This window comes from Heterocephalus glaber, unplaced genomic scaffold, assembly GCF_053883595.1.
Source record: "Heterocephalus glaber isolate CG9 unplaced genomic scaffold, H.glaber_assembly_v1.0 deba00000818, whole genome shotgun sequence".
NCBI classification, from domain to species: Eukaryota; Metazoa; Chordata; class Mammalia; order Rodentia; family Bathyergidae; genus Heterocephalus; species Heterocephalus glaber.
The window spans coordinates 14053625-14070473 of NW_028258164.1; the positions used below are offsets into that span (position 1 = coordinate 14053625).

Genomic DNA, 16849 nt, shown 5'->3' on the forward strand with positions numbered 1-16849 from the left:
CCAGCTCTACAGGCCTTGAATCTCTGGGCTCAGATCTGGCCTCTACTGTTTATTGCTGTATGTGTTGCCTCCAACTTGTTTAACACCTTGTGCTTCATTTTCCTCACCTACAAAATGGGAATTAAAATAACTCTTTTCCCAGGAGCCACAAGGATTAAATAAATGTACACATGCTAAGTGTTTGGGGCAAGGCCTGGCATGTCCTGAGCACTATCGACGCCTGGCCGTTGCCATCTGTCTCTGCCTCTGTTCTCTGAAGACTGGTTCTCAGCCATGGTGTCAGTCACAATAAGATAAGTACGGAAGCTGAAAGCAAGAGTTTTGAGACCTTACAGCAACTCGGCATTGCCAGAGCAGCCAAGCATGCACTCTTGGGTTTCACAGAAGTACAGGTCTGTGACAGAGCAGAAATAAAGAACGTTGCTCCTTCACCAAAGCCCTGCTTCTAGATCTTTCATTTGGCTCTCCTTGTCTTCCTCCCTGTCCTTGATTTTCTCCCTCCCAGTCTCTCTCTGGTCCCCAGAGCCCTTCTGCTAGGCCAGGTCAGCTCACTGGTTCCCCTCAGCTCCCTGTCAAGCAGCCCACACACAAGCTGATTTCTAAGAGGACGCTTCAGTTGAGCTCTCAGCCCAGCAAAGGCCCAGCTCAGAGTCCCACACGCAGGAAGTCACCCTTGGTGAATCAGGAGGGCATGGCGACACCCGGTCCTCCTCCATGGGACCCAGGCATGTTCCTCTTCTCCTATCTTTGGGGGTCTTTTCTCATCTCGCCTCCCCCTCTGCCTCTCTGCCCCTCTGCCTTCTGTACCTCTCAGTCTCCATGTTCCCTCTGCAGGGCTTTGCACCTGGAATAATGGGAACCAGCCTATAATAATGGGGACCCATGGTGGTCAAAGTGGGGGTCGGGAGTTGTGCAGTCCCATGCAGTCCTTTCTGCTCACCTCTTCCCCTCTGTACTTTGTCACTCCAGCCCTGTTGCAGACCACAAATGGCTGGCTATGGAGATTTGAGTCAGGGAAGAGCTGGCACCCCTGGGACTAGGGGCAGTACCTGACACCTACCAGTTAGGAGAGGTGGGGGCCAACATCACAGCCCAGGGGGGCACACAGGCCTGGCTCCCAGGACATGCTGGCCATGCTCCAGGTAGGCTCCTTAAGGATGGGGCTGAGAGTGATGCAGACCAGCAACCTAACAGTTGACCCCAAGGTGACGGCCGGACCTGGGAGGAGCTGGTCAGAACTCTGCCTGCCCTACAGCCCTGCCACTCACTGCATCCCAGGCCCTCAGGGCTCTGCACGGGACCTGAGCTCAGGGGCCCGGCCTGGGTCTCCCTCCAGCAGCTTCTCTTGTCCCTTGACCTCCAGCCTCTGACACATGGCTATGGTGTTGGAGCAGCAGGGGGCTGGACCCAGCTGGAGCCTGTTTGGCACTCAGACAGCCTCCTGGAGTTTATGCCCTAATATGGTGATGGCTAGCAGCGGCCTGAGCAGGGTCTGGCCTCCTCCGGACTAAGGAGAGGCCGGAGACCAGGGAACCTCAGTTCCAGAGACCCCAGTGCTCACCCTAGGACCCTGGAAATCCAAGCCCTCACCCAGGAAACCATCTCAGGGAGGCCTCAAGTCTGGACCCAAGGGGACCCCAGCCCTTCCAGATGGCTTGGGCACTCTTCCCCCAACACAGGGTCCTAGAAATTCTGACTTTCAGTCCCTGGCACCCTATGCCCATTTCAGTCCAGGTGATTCAGCATCCTGAAGCCTTACCCAGCCAAGGACCCTGGCATCTCAGCCCCCAGGACTCTGGCATCTCAAAAACACAAAACAAAACAAAAAAACTCTCCCAGTGCAGAAACTCCAGGATAAGCCTCCCTCACAGCATAACTCTCTACTCACGCCCCGACACACTCACACACAGATACCCCAGTCCCCTCCCTTTGTTGACATTCAAGAAATTTTTCTTTGCACGTAATCTTGTCAAAGGCCTGGTTATTCCAAAACTGTGCCCCTCCCCAGCCCTCACTGATGGCTGAAGCAGACAGAGACTTGGTGGGGGATTGTTGAAAGGAAGAAAGCAAGGTTTCAGTAGGCTCTGGCTCGGCAGCACTGTCTCACCTGTCTGGTGGGCTCGGTCCTTTGCAAGCTGCCGCACCCGCACCACCCAGCCCAGCTTTTCTGCCAGGCCTGCCAGCCAGACCCCTTCCCATCACTGACTGGAAGCATGGGAAGTGGGAGTCCCTGGGGGCAGGAGAAGGTCAGCCAGGCCAGAGGCAAGGCCCAGGAACAAGGAGCAGGGCATCGGCCAAAGCAAAAGGCAGCTGTGGGTGTCCTAGGTGAGTAACTGTCTGGCAGAGAAGAGATGCTGCGTGGCCGAGCCGCACCGGGGCCCCGTTGGCCAGGCGCACACCAGCCATCTGAGTGCCCATGCACCCCAGCCCCGCACCTGCACCCCTCTTCCTCCCACTGTCCCTGGCTCCCGCCAGTGGCCCAGCTCACCCAGGGCAGCTCAGAGGCGGCCTCAGGAAGGGCCAGGTGGCCGGGAGCCAGGCGAGGCTGCAGTTCCACTGAGAGCCACTCTGTGGCAGGCACGGCCCACTCTCCCCAGCAGCAAGAACCTGGGGAAGAAGGGGGCAGCCAAGGCAGCTGGAGGGGGTCAACCAGATAGACGCAGGATTCCCCATCTGGGAGGGAAAGGGGCACAGGCTGTGCAGTCAGGTGGCATTGTCATCACTCTGAAGGGTCCCGGAGCTAGCCACTCACCCTCCCATGGTGCTCATCTGTGACACAAGTGATCCTGCCCACCCCACAGGGCCACAGGACTGAAATGATATAGTATCTGGGGGGCTTGGACAATGGCTCAAGGAAGCGCTCCATAAACTTGAGAAGGAGGAGAGGAAGACATGGTGGGCAGGTCTCAGCAATGGACAAGTCCCCTGGGCCAGCCTGGCTATGTGGCTAATGCCAAAGCATCCTGCCACCCTCTTCCTGTCAGCCCCAGCCAAGCTGGAGGGACCCAGCTTTGAGCGAGGAGCCCTCCCTGCCGGGCCCTCCAGGGATGGAGACCCAGAAAGGAAGGCAGGCACAGACTGGCAACCACATGCCAGCAGGTGGCCACTCTCTCCCAGCAGCCTCAGAGGTCATGTGGTTCACTGCAGGTCACTAAGCAGAGAGGGGACCTTTCAAGAGAACCAGGCCTGGGCACATCCAGCCACATTGGACCCAGCTCATCTGGACCCCATAGAAGCTCCCTGTCATCAGAACACAACCCTGGCTTGCTATCACATGATGCTTGCTCACGCCTGGAGAGGAATCCCTGCCCCACGTCCCTGCCCAGCATCCTAAGCCCACCAGGGTCAGTCCCAAACCTGACTTCCCACCTCTGGCACAGCCAGCCCAGGCCAGGCCCCAGGCAGGAAAGGCAAGGAGGTCTGCAGATGACCTGAGCAGCCTTGGCAGGTTCCCGGGATTGGAGCCACAGCTCCACAGCTGTCTTACCTAAAGCAGATGGGCTCATGGCTACCTCGACACCCCATGGATCTTACTGAGCACACACAGGAAAGCACTCACTGGGGAAAAGATGGCCCATGAGACAGCCTTCATCCAGCCAGTGTTCAATGCGGCCTCAGTTTGGGACACAGGATGAGACGGAGGAAGAGGGAATAAACTAGACAATGGAGGAGCCCTGGGAAGCTGAGCCACTCTGTTGGGAGACCTGGGCTCTTGCCCTCACTCTCCTTTGCTGTGTGGCTGTGGGCAGATCGCCTACCTCTCTGAGCTTACACCGTCTGTGGGTACAGCAGGGACAAGTAACTTCTGTTCTGGGTGCCAGATGGTCTTGCAGAAGCATCCAGAGCCATAACAAGGCAGTGTGGTGGGTCCCTGCAGGGAAGGTGACCTTGAGCATCTTGTCCTGGTCGCCTCCCTGCCTCCCTCTGAGCAGGGGAAGCTGTGCCCAGAACAGGCCCAAAGTCATGCTGAGTGCAAGAGGCTGGGGCCACAGTCGGCCCTGTCCGCCCCCAGGCAGAGGCTGTCTCCAGAGCTGCAGCCCAGGGCTGTGTAGTGTCAGGTTATATTTAGCCTGGTGGCAGCGACAGGAAGATGCAGCAGGAGCCGCTCCTGGCCGGGGGCCACCGTGTCGCTATCACCACTCTCATGGGCAGCCAGGGCCCTAAGGAAGGCCAGGGATATTGCAGGCCCAGGGGGATGGAGGGGGAGCCTCAGGTCGGTCAGTGAAGGAGTGTACAAGTGTGCATGCATGTGTGCATAGGAGAGAAACCAATCCTATGCTCCTGGGTCCAAGAGCTGAGAAATGCAGGCTTAGGGAATACTCTCTGCTGGACAGGGTTGGGGGAGCCCAAGCCACACCCCAACTGTCACAGAGGCAGCACCTCCAGACCAACTCCTCCACCTACCCTTCCGGCCAGACCCTGCCAGTGATCTATTTAGAATGCCCAGGGCCTCAGCAGGCATCTGGATCTGCACCCAAGCCCTGGCCTGGGGCATGCTATCCTCCTAAGAAACCCCGGGAAGGTGAGACAAGGTCACAGTGACCTGGGCAAAGCTGCCTCACAGCTCCAGGCACTGTCCAGGCAGACTGGCCTCAGTGCCCTCCTACTCGGCATCCTCCGGCCCCTCCTGCTCCAGATAGCCCACACCCCTCTTCCACCCAACTCCTCCCCATCCCTCTGGGATTCCTCTGCACAAGTTTCCCTGAATGTTCTCTGGGAAGGTGTCTAAAACCACACCTCTTACACAGGAGATGTCTCCCATCCTGTGTCTGGATGGCAGACAAAGGCACCATGAGAATTCGGGTGTCTTTCCTGGAAGCAACATTAAAAACAGAGGCTAATGCCTGGAGCTAGGGTGAAGAGGAGCAGAAGCAGGGCTGCATCAGCTGCGATACACCTGAGCCTCAGATCCCTTCAGATCCCTTCATTGTGACTTCCCCACACACACACATACACAGCCTGCACACAGAGCTGCCACCATCTGCAAAGGGCCAGTCTGAGGGTTCCTGCTCTCCTCTAGTGCTTTGTAAGCTTCTAGAACTGTACGTTGACTCCCAGTTTATCCCAGTGAGCCTGGGGAAGCCTTGATAAATAAAGCCTGTCCCAATTCCAGCTCTGCCATAGGTCACTGAGTGGGCCACAGCTTCTTGATCATTAAGCCAACAATTCTTCTCTGGCTTGCCCTCTCTTGGGACTCTGAAAGACCCACAAGCAAATCCAGGTGCCAGTGTAAACCCCCTAAAGTCAGGCTACACACCACAGCACTGAAATACATGACAATAATCCAAACAGAAGCAAGAAAACTGGCCTTATTTGCAGACAATAGGGTCATCTCCCTAGAGAGCTGACAAAATCCACAGATAAACAATTAGAGCTGAGAAGAGAGTTCAACAGAGTTACCAGATCAGCCCACAAAAAATATGTAGCATTTCTCTGCAGAAGCAATAAACAATTTAAAAATACAGCAAAAAATAAGATACCTTTGGCAACAGCAACAAAAACTATAAAGTAGCTAGGAACTGACCAAGAATGCACAAATGGGAAAATAAAACAAAAGTTTAAACTAATAAAAGATATAGAAATGATCTGGTAAATGAAGAGAGGGTCTAAGGTCTTGATTGGGACAAACATAATGCAGATATCAATTCTCTCTGAATCAATCTACAAAACCAATATAATTCCAGTCAAGACTATGGTGAGTATTTTTTCCCCTTTCCAAGAACTCAATAAACTTTCTCTAAAGTTTATAAGGAAGAAGATCCAGAAATAGCCATGTCAACTTTTAAAAAGAAGAACAAAAAGGAGGATTCGCCTTACCAGATACTGAGACATACTAAGCATCACAGTTTTATGGTTGTTTTTAAATGTGGTTCGTATGCAAAAACCAACAAATATTTGGAACGGAATAAGCAGAGACAGACAGGAAAGGTGGCCGCACAAGTCAATGGAAAAAAACAGGCTGGATGTCTTGGGAAAGTTGGCTCATTACATGGAAAAAATAAAACTTGATCCCTACTCTATGCCACCTCCAAGCAAGGTTCAGGGTAGATTCAAGACCCACTGGAGAAAGGTGAAACAATTAAGTTAACAGTAGAAAAGGCAGACTTCTGCAACCAGGGAATAGAGAATAATTTCCTCAATAGGACTTCAAAAGCACAAACAAAGCTAAAAGTCAATGATTCATTTCTATCAAAATTAAATATCTTTAAACTGGGCAAGGTAGTACATGCCTCTAACACCAGCTACTTGGAAGGCTGAAGCAGGACGATTGCCAATTCAAGGCAAGCCTAGACAGTTTAGCAAGATTTCTGTCCCCAAAATAAAATTTTTTAAAACTTGAGGGTGTAGCTCAGTGATAAAGTGCTTGCCTAGTGCACACACACCCTAGGTTCCATCCCCAGAGCTACAAAAAAAGAATCTCTGTTGTATAAATAGGACAGAGACTGAAAGGGAGTAGATATTTGCAGTATTTCAGTTCAACAAGGAATCATTAATTGGGAACATATACCGAATATGCATTTGTATCTCTGGATTATGCAAGCAACTCAGGCAAATCCACAGAAACAAAAGACAAACCTCAATAGAAAAATGAGCAAAGTATATATGCAAACAATTCACAGGAAAGCAAACTGGAAAGGCTATCAAGAAACACTGGAGACACTGGAACTAAGAGACACTGGAACTCACTAGAAATCAAAGAAATGAAAATGAAAATATCAAGATAGCATTTTCACCTATTAGACTGGCAAAAATGAGAAAGGTGGACAAAAATGTGGCAGAGATCTGGGGACGTAGGAAATTCAGGCTCCACTCAAGAGGGTGGCCATGGGAGCAGCTGACCCAGTGCATAATCAGGCAGTACTTAGTTAAGGGTCCACATATCCTACAACCCAGCCATTCCACTCCCAGGCATGTCCCCCACAGAAATCCTCACACATGTCCAGTAGCACATGCTCACCACACCATCGTTTCTGGGGGCAGGGAGGTGGAGGCAATCTGGGGGTCCTTCCCTGAGAGAGCAGGCAGGCAATTCGCAGGGGAGCCACACCCCACAATGAGAATCCACAGACTAAACATCAAACAGCAGCCCCACCGGGCTTAAAGGCATATTCCTGTGTAAGAAAGGAATACAATATAACATAGCACAGCATCATTTGCATAAATTAAATCTATATGCATCTATCCAGACAAAACACACATTTGCAAGAACATATGCAAGCAACACATTCACAGTAAGTACATTTGAATGGTTGCCTATAGAGAGCGTAACAGGACTGGGGAGCGAGAGGAAAGGGAATGGAAAAAATAAAATGAAAGAAAAGGAAAAAACACTAACATAAATGCTTGCTGTGGTTTCCATCATTTGGGGAGCTGGGCCAGCAGAAGCCTGGGGAGGAAGCTGAGAGGCAGGCAGGGGTGCTGAGCAGGGCTCATGGTGGGCGCACTCACTTCCCCTGTCGCATGGGAGACACGCTGCTGCCTGGCAGCCCAGGGAGCCCAGGACAGCTTGTTGCTTTGCTCTCCGCTTATTTGAGGAACTCCCTCGCCCACACAATGCTGGGGACAGGTGCTGGGATCCTCGTCAGCAAACAAGGACTGAGGTAAAAGCCAGGTTTCCAGAGGCCCTGAGCCCATCGTATACCCAAAGGGCCTCTGGGGCCAGGCAGCCTGTGCAGGTTACGGTCTATGCCTGGGGGGACTCTGGAGGTGGGGATCACTGAGCTCCAGTCCCCTAGGGCTCCCAGAAGCTGGGTAAACCTGGGAAAGTCCCTCAGCCTTAGCAAGCAGTCTCCCTCCTGCAAAAGCACTGTGGGATCCTACTGCCAAGAGCACCGTGTGGCCCACCTGTGCAGAAGCATGGGCCCTAGTTTGCAAACCCTAACATGCATCACAACAACATGTGTGTCCCTGCACTGCCAGGCAGCTGCCCTCTCCCTGCCCAGCTTTTCTCTCTTTGGCAATTCTAAGGCTTTGTTCCCACACCTGGCCTCCTCGATCCCCTAAGTGAGGAGGTTATGAGACCCCAGATGCTTTCCCTGCACCCCAGTGTCTCACCCACAAAACAGGTCCCTTCGGTCCTACCTTTCTCTGCCCTGACAGCCTCCCCATCCCCTGCGAGCCCTCCCAGGCTGGCATTGTTATTATTCTACCCAAGGCCTTTCAGAGTGAGAAACCAAGGCCCAGAGATGGTAAGTGATTTGCCCAACGTCCACAGCAAGTCTGTAACCAAGCTGGAAATTGCCCCCAAGTCTCTTGCCTCCCACACAACACCACCCACCTCATTTATTCATTCATTCACTCACTCATTCATTCAGCAAACCTGTACAGCTCCCACTATGCGGAGGCACATAGACACAGCAGAAAACAAAACAGACAGGCTGCCCTCTCCCCTCCTGGAGCTCACAGCCTGCAGAGGGAAGATGGATGTGGCAAGTTCATCCAGTCTTGGGATCCAGGGAGATGAGGGGCCTAGGGCAAGACACCACTGGACCGCTTAGTTGCTCATAGGCCAGCAGACCAGTGAACAAACAGGAGAGGGGTTTCCTGCAGGCCAAGCCAGTGCACAGCAGAAGTTTTTATGGAAAAGAGAGGATGGTGGGACCTCCCACACCCAGTGTCTGTCCCAGGTGTCCCCTTCTCCTCTCTGGCCTTGAGCCCCTGGCCTCCATGCAAGACAGGTGGGAAGTTCTGCTAACCCCTCACCTTGTCACCAAATATTGCTCAGGCTCCCGCCCATATGCAGGGATCCCTGAGAGAGATTGATTTTTTTAAAAAAGGGCAATTCTCAGCCTGAGAGGAAGTGCTTCAGGCACCCTTGGGTAAATGTTTAAGGGTGAAAAGGGTTTCTTGGAACCTCTCAAATCACACCACACAGGAAATCACTTCTAGGCAGAAAAGAGGCTCCAGCTCACCCCACCTCACACCCCAAGCCAGCCTCCTGCTGCCCCTGGGCACCATCCCCAGACCCCAAGGCCACCATCAACTCTGCTTCCACCCAGACAGCTCTGCACAAATATTTACATAGTTCCTCTCAGGCCTTCCGGAGACACAACATGGAGTCGCCCTCCCAACACTCCCCAGGTCCATGGCCCAGGGAGCGTAGAGAGCCTCAACGCAGTACGGAAACTAGACAGGAACCTTCCCTTGTCCCAGCACAGCTCAGAGGGAGAGAGGCACTGGGTCCTCCCCAGCAGAAAGGGGGACCCCCACCCCATAGTCTTCAGCCCCTTGGAAGAGAGATCCCTAGGGTCCAAGCTCCCGGGCCCTCCAAGGTCACTGAGGGCTGCTTCTCATATCAAGAGGACAAACACAGCTAGTCAGCAACCTCTGACCCCCATCTGCCTAGCCTCAGGGCTTCCCACTTTGCAGACCCACACAGGGCCTGGAGGCTGGAGGGAGATAAGGGAGTGGACATCGGACATGAAAAAGGAGGATAGGACCTCTGATTTAAGGGGACAAGGAGGGGCAGGTGAGCAAGAGGATCAGGAAAGAAGGCCTAGGGTGTGGAGGATGCTGGGAGGCCCAGAAGCATGAGGCCGGTACTAGAGGGGGCCTCCTTGAGCTCCTGGGAGGCCAGGGTCTGAGTCAGGGGGTAGCAGTCCAGCCAGTATGTGGCTACCTCTTGGGTTCTGGAGACACAGTGCACTGGGGAGCAGCCTGGACCCTGGGGGCCCACCCCTTCCCCCAGCGGCAGCATCAGCTGTTGCAGTGGGGGGCCTTCTGACCTTGTTGCCATGGCAACTGGCCTGCAGCTGGAGTGGAGAAGCCAATAGACTCTTCTCCAGAGACACCATGCAGCCACATACAGGCTCCAGGGACACAGGGACAGGGAGACACGGCCAGGACTGTCAGAGGTATAGGGAGATAGATAGGGCCTTTGAGGCAGAGACCCAGAGGGGCGCAGGTCACAGGGAAGAGGAAAAGAGGCAAGATTTTGAAAGGAGACAGAGAGAGAGACAGGTGCAGGGAGAAGGAGGTAAAGGCAAAGGGACAGAGCCAGAGACAAAGGCAGGGAGGCCTGAGTGTGGGGAGGGAGAGCTGCCGAGAGGATGGGGCACCTAGGGCCACCAGAGCAAGCCGCAGGGAGGCAGCACAGAGAAATGGGAACAAAAAGCAGGACAGAAAGGAAGGGAGAGAGAAAGGACCTCCTGGGATATGCTAGGAGAGAAGCCACATCCACCCAAGCTACAGCAATATGGGGGCACAGGTGTGTTCCCAGCCAGCACCTGCGGCCCAAGATACCTCCCCAGGGACATCACAGCCTGCTAGTGCCACATGACTGGGCTCTGCTCACAATTCCATCTTTATCCTGGGCCTGACTTCCAAGGGCATCAACATGGGGCCAGTGAACCCAGGGCATGGGCACGCTGTGTCTCTTTCTCCAGCCACACTCCCCCAGTCTAGCCTCCCCACCTCCCAGCAGCCCCAGCAACTACATAATGGGGCTGTCTGGCTCCAGGCCCTGAGACTGCACAGAGCTGGGCTGGAGGCACCGACACAGCACAGCTGTCCTTGGCAGCGCCTGCCAGCAGAAAGGCCCTGTCTCCTCCCCAGTCGTTCCGCCTCCCTGGGGCTACAGCCCAGGGACCCACTCCCCCAGGGCTGGCCCAGACAGAGACCCTGGCACAGGCCTGCACAGAAACAGGAGGCGGCACTGGCATTCTTTCCTTGCTTCTGCTTGGCCCGTGCACCAGCTTGCGGAGGCAGCCCAGGTCAGGCCATGGAGTGACACCAGGGACTGTCTCTAGGCAAAGAAAGTAGAGGCTAAGAAAATCTGTACCACCCTCACCCTAGAGGGCCAAGATAAGTGGGGCCCCTGAGGACTGAGGGCCAAGGCCAGCCTGCTGGCCAACAGGAGATACCTGATCCCCACGGAAACTAGGTATGAGCAAAGAAGGGGGCAGGTGGCGGCAGCTGGTATAGGGTTTTCTGGGTCACTGCCCCATATGGAGTAGTAACCAGGGAAGGCGAAGAGCTTGAACTTGGGTGGGGACTGGCTGCTAGGCCCACTCTCACCACTAATACACTGGTAACCCGACCTCTGCTTCCCAGCTTCTCCATCTGGAACTCAAGTAGGCCCAGTTAGGTGATCCTCATGGTCACCAAGATTCCACTATAGCTCCTCCGCAGAAGGGGTCCCATATCCATCCTCTCCCAAAGGAGCTGGCCTGGGTGGGAGGACTTGCTCCACCTAAGAGGCCCCAGACCCCTGCTGCCAAGGGGCCCAATATGCCAACATAAGTGTTGGGGGCAAGAGGACTGGCATGAAGTTTACAGAGTTAGGCCCTATTGTCGGTGCTCTGTAAACAGCTCAGCACCTTTGTAGGATCCTTTTGTGAGCACATTATCCCAGAAGGAGAAACAATTCAGGAATCCAGCAACGTGAGCACTATTATACAATTTCCCACTTTATACTTGAACCTGGGATTTATGTGTGTCTATTCTTTTCATTACACCAGTGGTCAGCAAACTTCTAAAATAAAACTTCACATAAAACACTGCGCAGCATAAAGATAGACCTGTAACTGTCCAGTGTCATTTTCAGTATATGGTATACAGCAGAACAGAACCAGAGTATGGTTCTGGTCAGACACTGACTCTGTTCCCAGGCTTGACACTTGCTAGCTGTGTGACTTTGAGGAAACCTTTTGGGTTTCTCTGAACTTCAGTTTCGTCATCCAAAAAAGGGAAATAAAAATAATCTCTATTTCTGTTGTGAAGATTGGACAAGATAACGGAAATGACCAGTGTCCAGCAGGCACACGCCATCCCCTGCCTTGGGGTTTGCATCTAGTCCCACAGGTGCTCCCTGTCTGCCAGCCGAATAGGATGTGCCATGAGAGAACCCACTTCCCCAGGGCCACAGTGGCTCCACCCCGCCCAGTGCTGTCCAGCGATGCCACAAACTGTGCACCTGCAAAAGGAGGCCATGGAGGATGCAGACCTTTGCAGGGCAGCCTCAGACACCCTCCAGCATGCCTGGAGACACAGTATGCTTCCCGTGCAGAGGACAAGTACCCTGAGGGCAGGAACTTGGTCTTTTGGCAGATAGCTCTATGTGCTCAGCTCTGAGCTGAGCTCACACATTGGTGGGCAGCAGGGTGTAGGCAGTCCTGGAACTGCCTTCACAGCCCTCCCATACCCACAGGGCCCCTGCCCACTGCACCACCCCAACAGGGTAGGACAATGTGGGAGCAGCCGCGCCTGGCTTTGTTTATCCGATCCCCTCTCTGCTCTCCGGAAGCCCAGAGCAGCTGGACTGTAAGGCGGTGGCTGAGCAGAAACACCTGGCGCAGGAGGGGGTGGCGCTCCTAGGAGCTGAACAGCGGAGACAAAGAGAACTGAGGTCGTGGGGAAAGCACGCCCCACCACGTGCGGCTGAAATGTAGCAGAGAAAAGGGGCAATAGAGAGACAACCAGAGTCCTACAGCCCTCACCGGGTACCTCACCCGCGGTGACATCTTCCCAGATCAGTCAACAGGAGGAGATCCCCTAGGGTAGCTAGAGCCCTGTGACCAGAGGTCAGTCCGCAGATGCCAACTTGACCTATCCACAACGCACCTGCCTTCCCCAGCCTGGTCAAAGTCTAGCCACATTTGCTCAGGAAGGAACCAAAAGGGCCAGGCCCTCGGCCTAGCAGTCCCTGGACACCTCAGAAACCATTCCATCAGAGTTAGATGGGGACCCTGACGGTGCCTCCCCGCTGGCACACGCGTCTAGTCTTGGGTACTAGAGAAACCCGACAGGTTCACCCTCCGCCCCCTCCCTGGTCCCCGCCCCGCCCCATCCAGACCCCGCCCCTCACTCCGGCCCCGCCTACCATCTTTCCGGTAGAAGGCTATCTCCACTTTGCGCTCCTCGGCCCCCAGCAGGGCCTGCGCGATTTGCGCGGCAGCGCGTCGCTGCGTGCGCGGCCCGTGCAGGAAGTCGCAGGTGCAGGGCCGCTGCATCACCTCGGCCCGCGAGTAGCCACACAGCTCGCAGAAACCGTCGTTGCAGTAGATGACGGCGCAGTTCTCCACCCGGGCGTTGGCGATGATGAACTTGCGGCCTGAGGAGAGGGGCGGGGATGAGCGCGCCCTTGAGCGGAGACCCAGCCTGGGGAGCTTCCAGCCCTTCCCCCACGTTCCTCGTCACACCTAGCGGTCCCAGCGCTCCCCGCTCCAGGGAGCACAGCGGGCACTGGGGTCCCCAGCAGGTGGCGAATGCAGCCACGTCCCGAAACAGGTGCCTCGACAGGGCACAGCCAGGAGGCGCGCCCCCTGCCTTCCTTGCCCGGCCGCGGGCTGGCTGCTTGGCTTCCCCTGGGCAGGCCGCCAGGCAAAAGCCGCTCGCAGCCCCCTCCGCGCCCGTGGCAGAGGCCAGCCTGGGCGGGTGTCAGCAACTCGTGTCAGCAGCCACGGCCCAAGGATAAACACGGGGCCTGGAGAGGGATCCTGGGAAGGGCCGGAGATGGCGGCCAGCCTTCCTTTTGCCCCATCTCCTGCTTCTTCCTTTTGATCCCTGACCCCTACCCTGGAGTGCTCCCTAAGAAACCACTCCAAGTATCTTAGGGCAGTCAGGAGCTGGGGAGTGAGTGCGCCAGAGAGGAGGAACACTCCTACCCCGAGATAGGTGCCATTGTCCTGGGTTTATAGATGAAGAAACTGAGGCTCTGGAGAAGTTCAGCCCAAGTCCTCCAGCTCATAAATGACAGCCAGCTTTTGAACCTTGTTTGACAGAAGGCAGAGGAATAGCCAGAGGGTCACAGGCAGAAGCCCAAGGTCACAGGGAGCGAGGAAAAGGACCTGCAACTCCAAACCATCGAAATCCCTAGAGCCTCAGGACAGACCTCAGTCACGGCCCACTTGTAAGGAAACAGGCGCCAGAAAGGGGACCTTCCCCAGGAATGGAAGACCTTCCTCAGTGCCTACATGAAGGAGAGAAGTCCCCAATGGACCCATGGCAGCTAGACCTGGGTTCCCCACCCCTACCTGCCCCAAGAACCAGGCTCCTGCAGAGCAGCAGCCAGGCAAGATGCTTCACGGATAAGAGCGTTCTATAAACAGACGTTGCCGCCACTTCGGCCCCTTTCACATGGGGCTTTCAGTGGCAGTTGGCACTCTCCCGCCCCTCTCCTCTCCTCACCAGCAGGCACAGCCCTCGGGCTGCAGGCCTAGGCAAGCTCATAGCAAGGCCCTGCTGCTGCCGCGGGGGTGCCCAGAGGCAAGCCCAGGCCATCTGGGTCTGACCTCTTCCACCCTCCTCCATCATCTCTTCCCGGCACTGAGTAAGTTACTTTTGGAGTTGGGTCATCTAGAGATCAGTTCCCAAGGGCCCTCAAAACTCTCAGGCATCAACCCCAGGTCAGGGTTTCCTGTCACCTCTTAACTCTGCCTCCATCCCCACCTTGGCCCAAGGTAGTCCAGAGCACCTGCCACACACACACAGAAGGAAAGCTGTCTCTTGTCCTCATTCTTAGCCTGGGAGAGAACAAGTTTCTTCTTCGAAGGCAAGCCCCACCCCACCCCCACACCCTACACTAACATCCTGGAACACTGGCACAGAGAGACCTCAGCTCCTCCTTCAAAGAGGTGGAAACTGAGGCCTAGAAAGAGAAGTCACTCAAGGTCACAAAGCAGTCAGTGGCAGAGGTAAGGCCAGAAGCCTAGCCTCTCAAATCCCACCCCACATCTTCAGGTTCTTTCCTCAGGAAACTGTGGGAAGGAAAGCCCAGGACCCAGCCCCACCCCCAGGCCCTCCACCTCTGTCACCCCCTCGGGATCATCCTGTTCCACTGTTGAGACAATGCTGCCTTCCCACTGACCCCTCCCTCGCCCCACCACGGTTACAAGCACACGTTGTCCTATGTGCAGAGGGGCATGGCCAGTGAATGTCACCCTCTCCCCACTCCTATGGCAGTAACACCCACCGTGGCACATGCAGCCTTAGGGACAGGCACACGAAACACCCAGAACATTCACCCAGCCTGGGACACTTCTGGAAGCCTCTCCTGCCAGGCCAATATTAGAGGTGCTGTAGTCCCCATAAGGTGACAGTGTCTACCGAAGGAAAACCCACAACGTGAGGGCACCATAGCCGGCCTGTTAGCCTAGGGCTCAGAGTCAGCCCTAGGACACCTTCTTACCACCAGACCCACAATGTTGTGGCCATATCAAAGACACCTCCCTACTCCCTCCCTCCATGCAGGGTCACACACCGGCTGAGGGTCATATACCCACCTGCACTCAGGAGCAGATTAGGACTGGCTGACCCTACCTCCTTAGCTTTCACTGTCACATACAACACCGTTGAGATTGCCACACATGCTGTACGTGAGGGTCCCACAGTTTGAGTCATATAAATCTCTTGTCCTTGCACACACTCCGGACAACCAGAGTTGGGGACACCTGCACACTTCCATTCCGCCTCCCTGGCCTGCGCACTCAGGCTGTCACACACTCTGAGCTGTCTCAAAAGTCTGAGCTGAGCCTCCACTCCAAGACCCATCACTAGGTCCCACGGCCAAGTCCCCCACCAAGTCTGTCCTCCACAGTCCCCGGCTTGAGCCTCGGGGCCCACCAGCCCACTCCGACTTGCCTCGGAGCTGCACACGGCCCGGGCACGCCCCCCATGCACACTGGGAAGAGCTCGACCCGCCCCCGACCCCCTCCCCGCCGGCCCCCTCCCCCACTCACTCTGGCCCTCAAACTTGCGGATGATGGTGTCCAGGAAGGTGTTCTGCGGCGCGACGTGGCCCCTCCGCACGGGCATCCTGAGCCCATGTGCGGGCCGGGCGGGCCCCCACCCACCCCGGCCCGGCCCGGCCCGGCCCCGCACTAGGCTTCGGGTGGCCTGGCCGGGCCGTGGTCCCCGCACCCCGCGGCCAAGCTGAGCACGGGCGAGGCCGGGGCTGGACTGCGGGCGCAGGGTCCCCGCTCGGCTCCCGGCTGCCGGCTGGCGATCTCGGGCCCGGCCTGGAACTGGCGGAGCTGGGGCCGCCCCGCCACCCGCACACCTGTCTGCCGGCTCCCGCTGAGCCCCGGGCCCCGCGCCGCCGCGTCCCCGCGCCGCGCTCCCGGCTCCCGCCCGCCCGCCGTGCCGACAGCCGCTCGGGTTCCCGCGGCTCGGGCAGCGCCTGTGGATCGGCCTGGCCTCGCAAGGGTTAAAGCGGCGCGCGTCCCTTGGCTCCGGCCCCCGCCTCCCCCCCGCCCGCCGCGCGCGCCCGCAGCACCGCCCTCTCCCCTCACCCCGCACGCCCGCGCTTCCCATTGGCTGAGCTGCGCCGAGCGCTCCCCCCAGCCCAGCCCCTCGCTCGGCCTCGGAGCCCCCGGGACTCGCGCGCCTCGGAGAGGGGGAAGGGATCCTTGGGTAGAGGCACCCAGAGCACAGGTGCGGGTGCCATGGCCGGCTTGGAGGCGGCAGGGAGTGGGGGTCGGGATTCTGCCCCCACCCCAGACTGGGGGCTGAGCACCCTGATTTGAAGAGAGAGGGCCGAACACCGGCTTTGTACACGCAGCATGTGGTCAGAGCTCGCGGTGGGGGACTGGCTAGGGCCTAGACTCCAGGGAGACGAGTTCAAGGTCAAGGGAGACCCGGGCGAGGGGAAGGGCCAGGCACTCTGGAGGCCCCAGGCCAGCAGACATTGGGATGAGGATGGCGAGCCCTAAGAAGGGCAGCCCCATGCACACGCGCGCACACACAGCGCTCTGGGAGGTCATTCGAGGCTCTCCGTGGGGGGCAGCGACGTGCTGGCAAGAGTTGCAGCTTCCTAGCTGCAGGATCAAAGAGAAGCCCCTGAACGCGAGGTTCCAGCAAGGGGATCCCCGTGTGCGAGAGGTTTGCCCTCCCCCCGCAGCGCGGGGCGGCC

General features: G+C 56.5%; 1 protein-coding gene across 6 annotated transcripts in view; it reads right to left on the reverse strand.

Moving 5' to 3' along the window:
• The window catches only part of Kcnh2 (potassium voltage-gated channel subfamily H member 2), a 30872-nt gene extending 14856 nt beyond the window's left edge, over positions 1 to 16016 (reverse strand). Inside the window, exons 1-3 of one of the 6 annotated variants that reach the window (XM_087207805.1) lie at positions 15678 to 15783; positions 13140 to 13909; positions 12821 to 13051 (exon numbers count right to left, since the gene is read on the reverse strand). In XM_087207805.1, coding sequence (XP_087063931.1) covers positions 12821 to 12950 — 130 coding nt within the window. In that variant the 5' untranslated portion in view covers positions 12951 to 13051; positions 13140 to 13909; positions 15678 to 15783. Of the gene's footprint in view, positions 1 to 2488; positions 2508 to 3758; positions 3779 to 12820; positions 13052 to 13139; positions 13910 to 15221; positions 15612 to 15677; positions 15969 to 15997 lie in introns of those variants that run through there. The other 5 variants (XM_087207806.1, XM_004860398.3, XM_087207804.1 and 2 more) reach the window with 5 other exon arrangements.
• Positions 16017 to 16849: the final 833 nt, after the last annotated feature.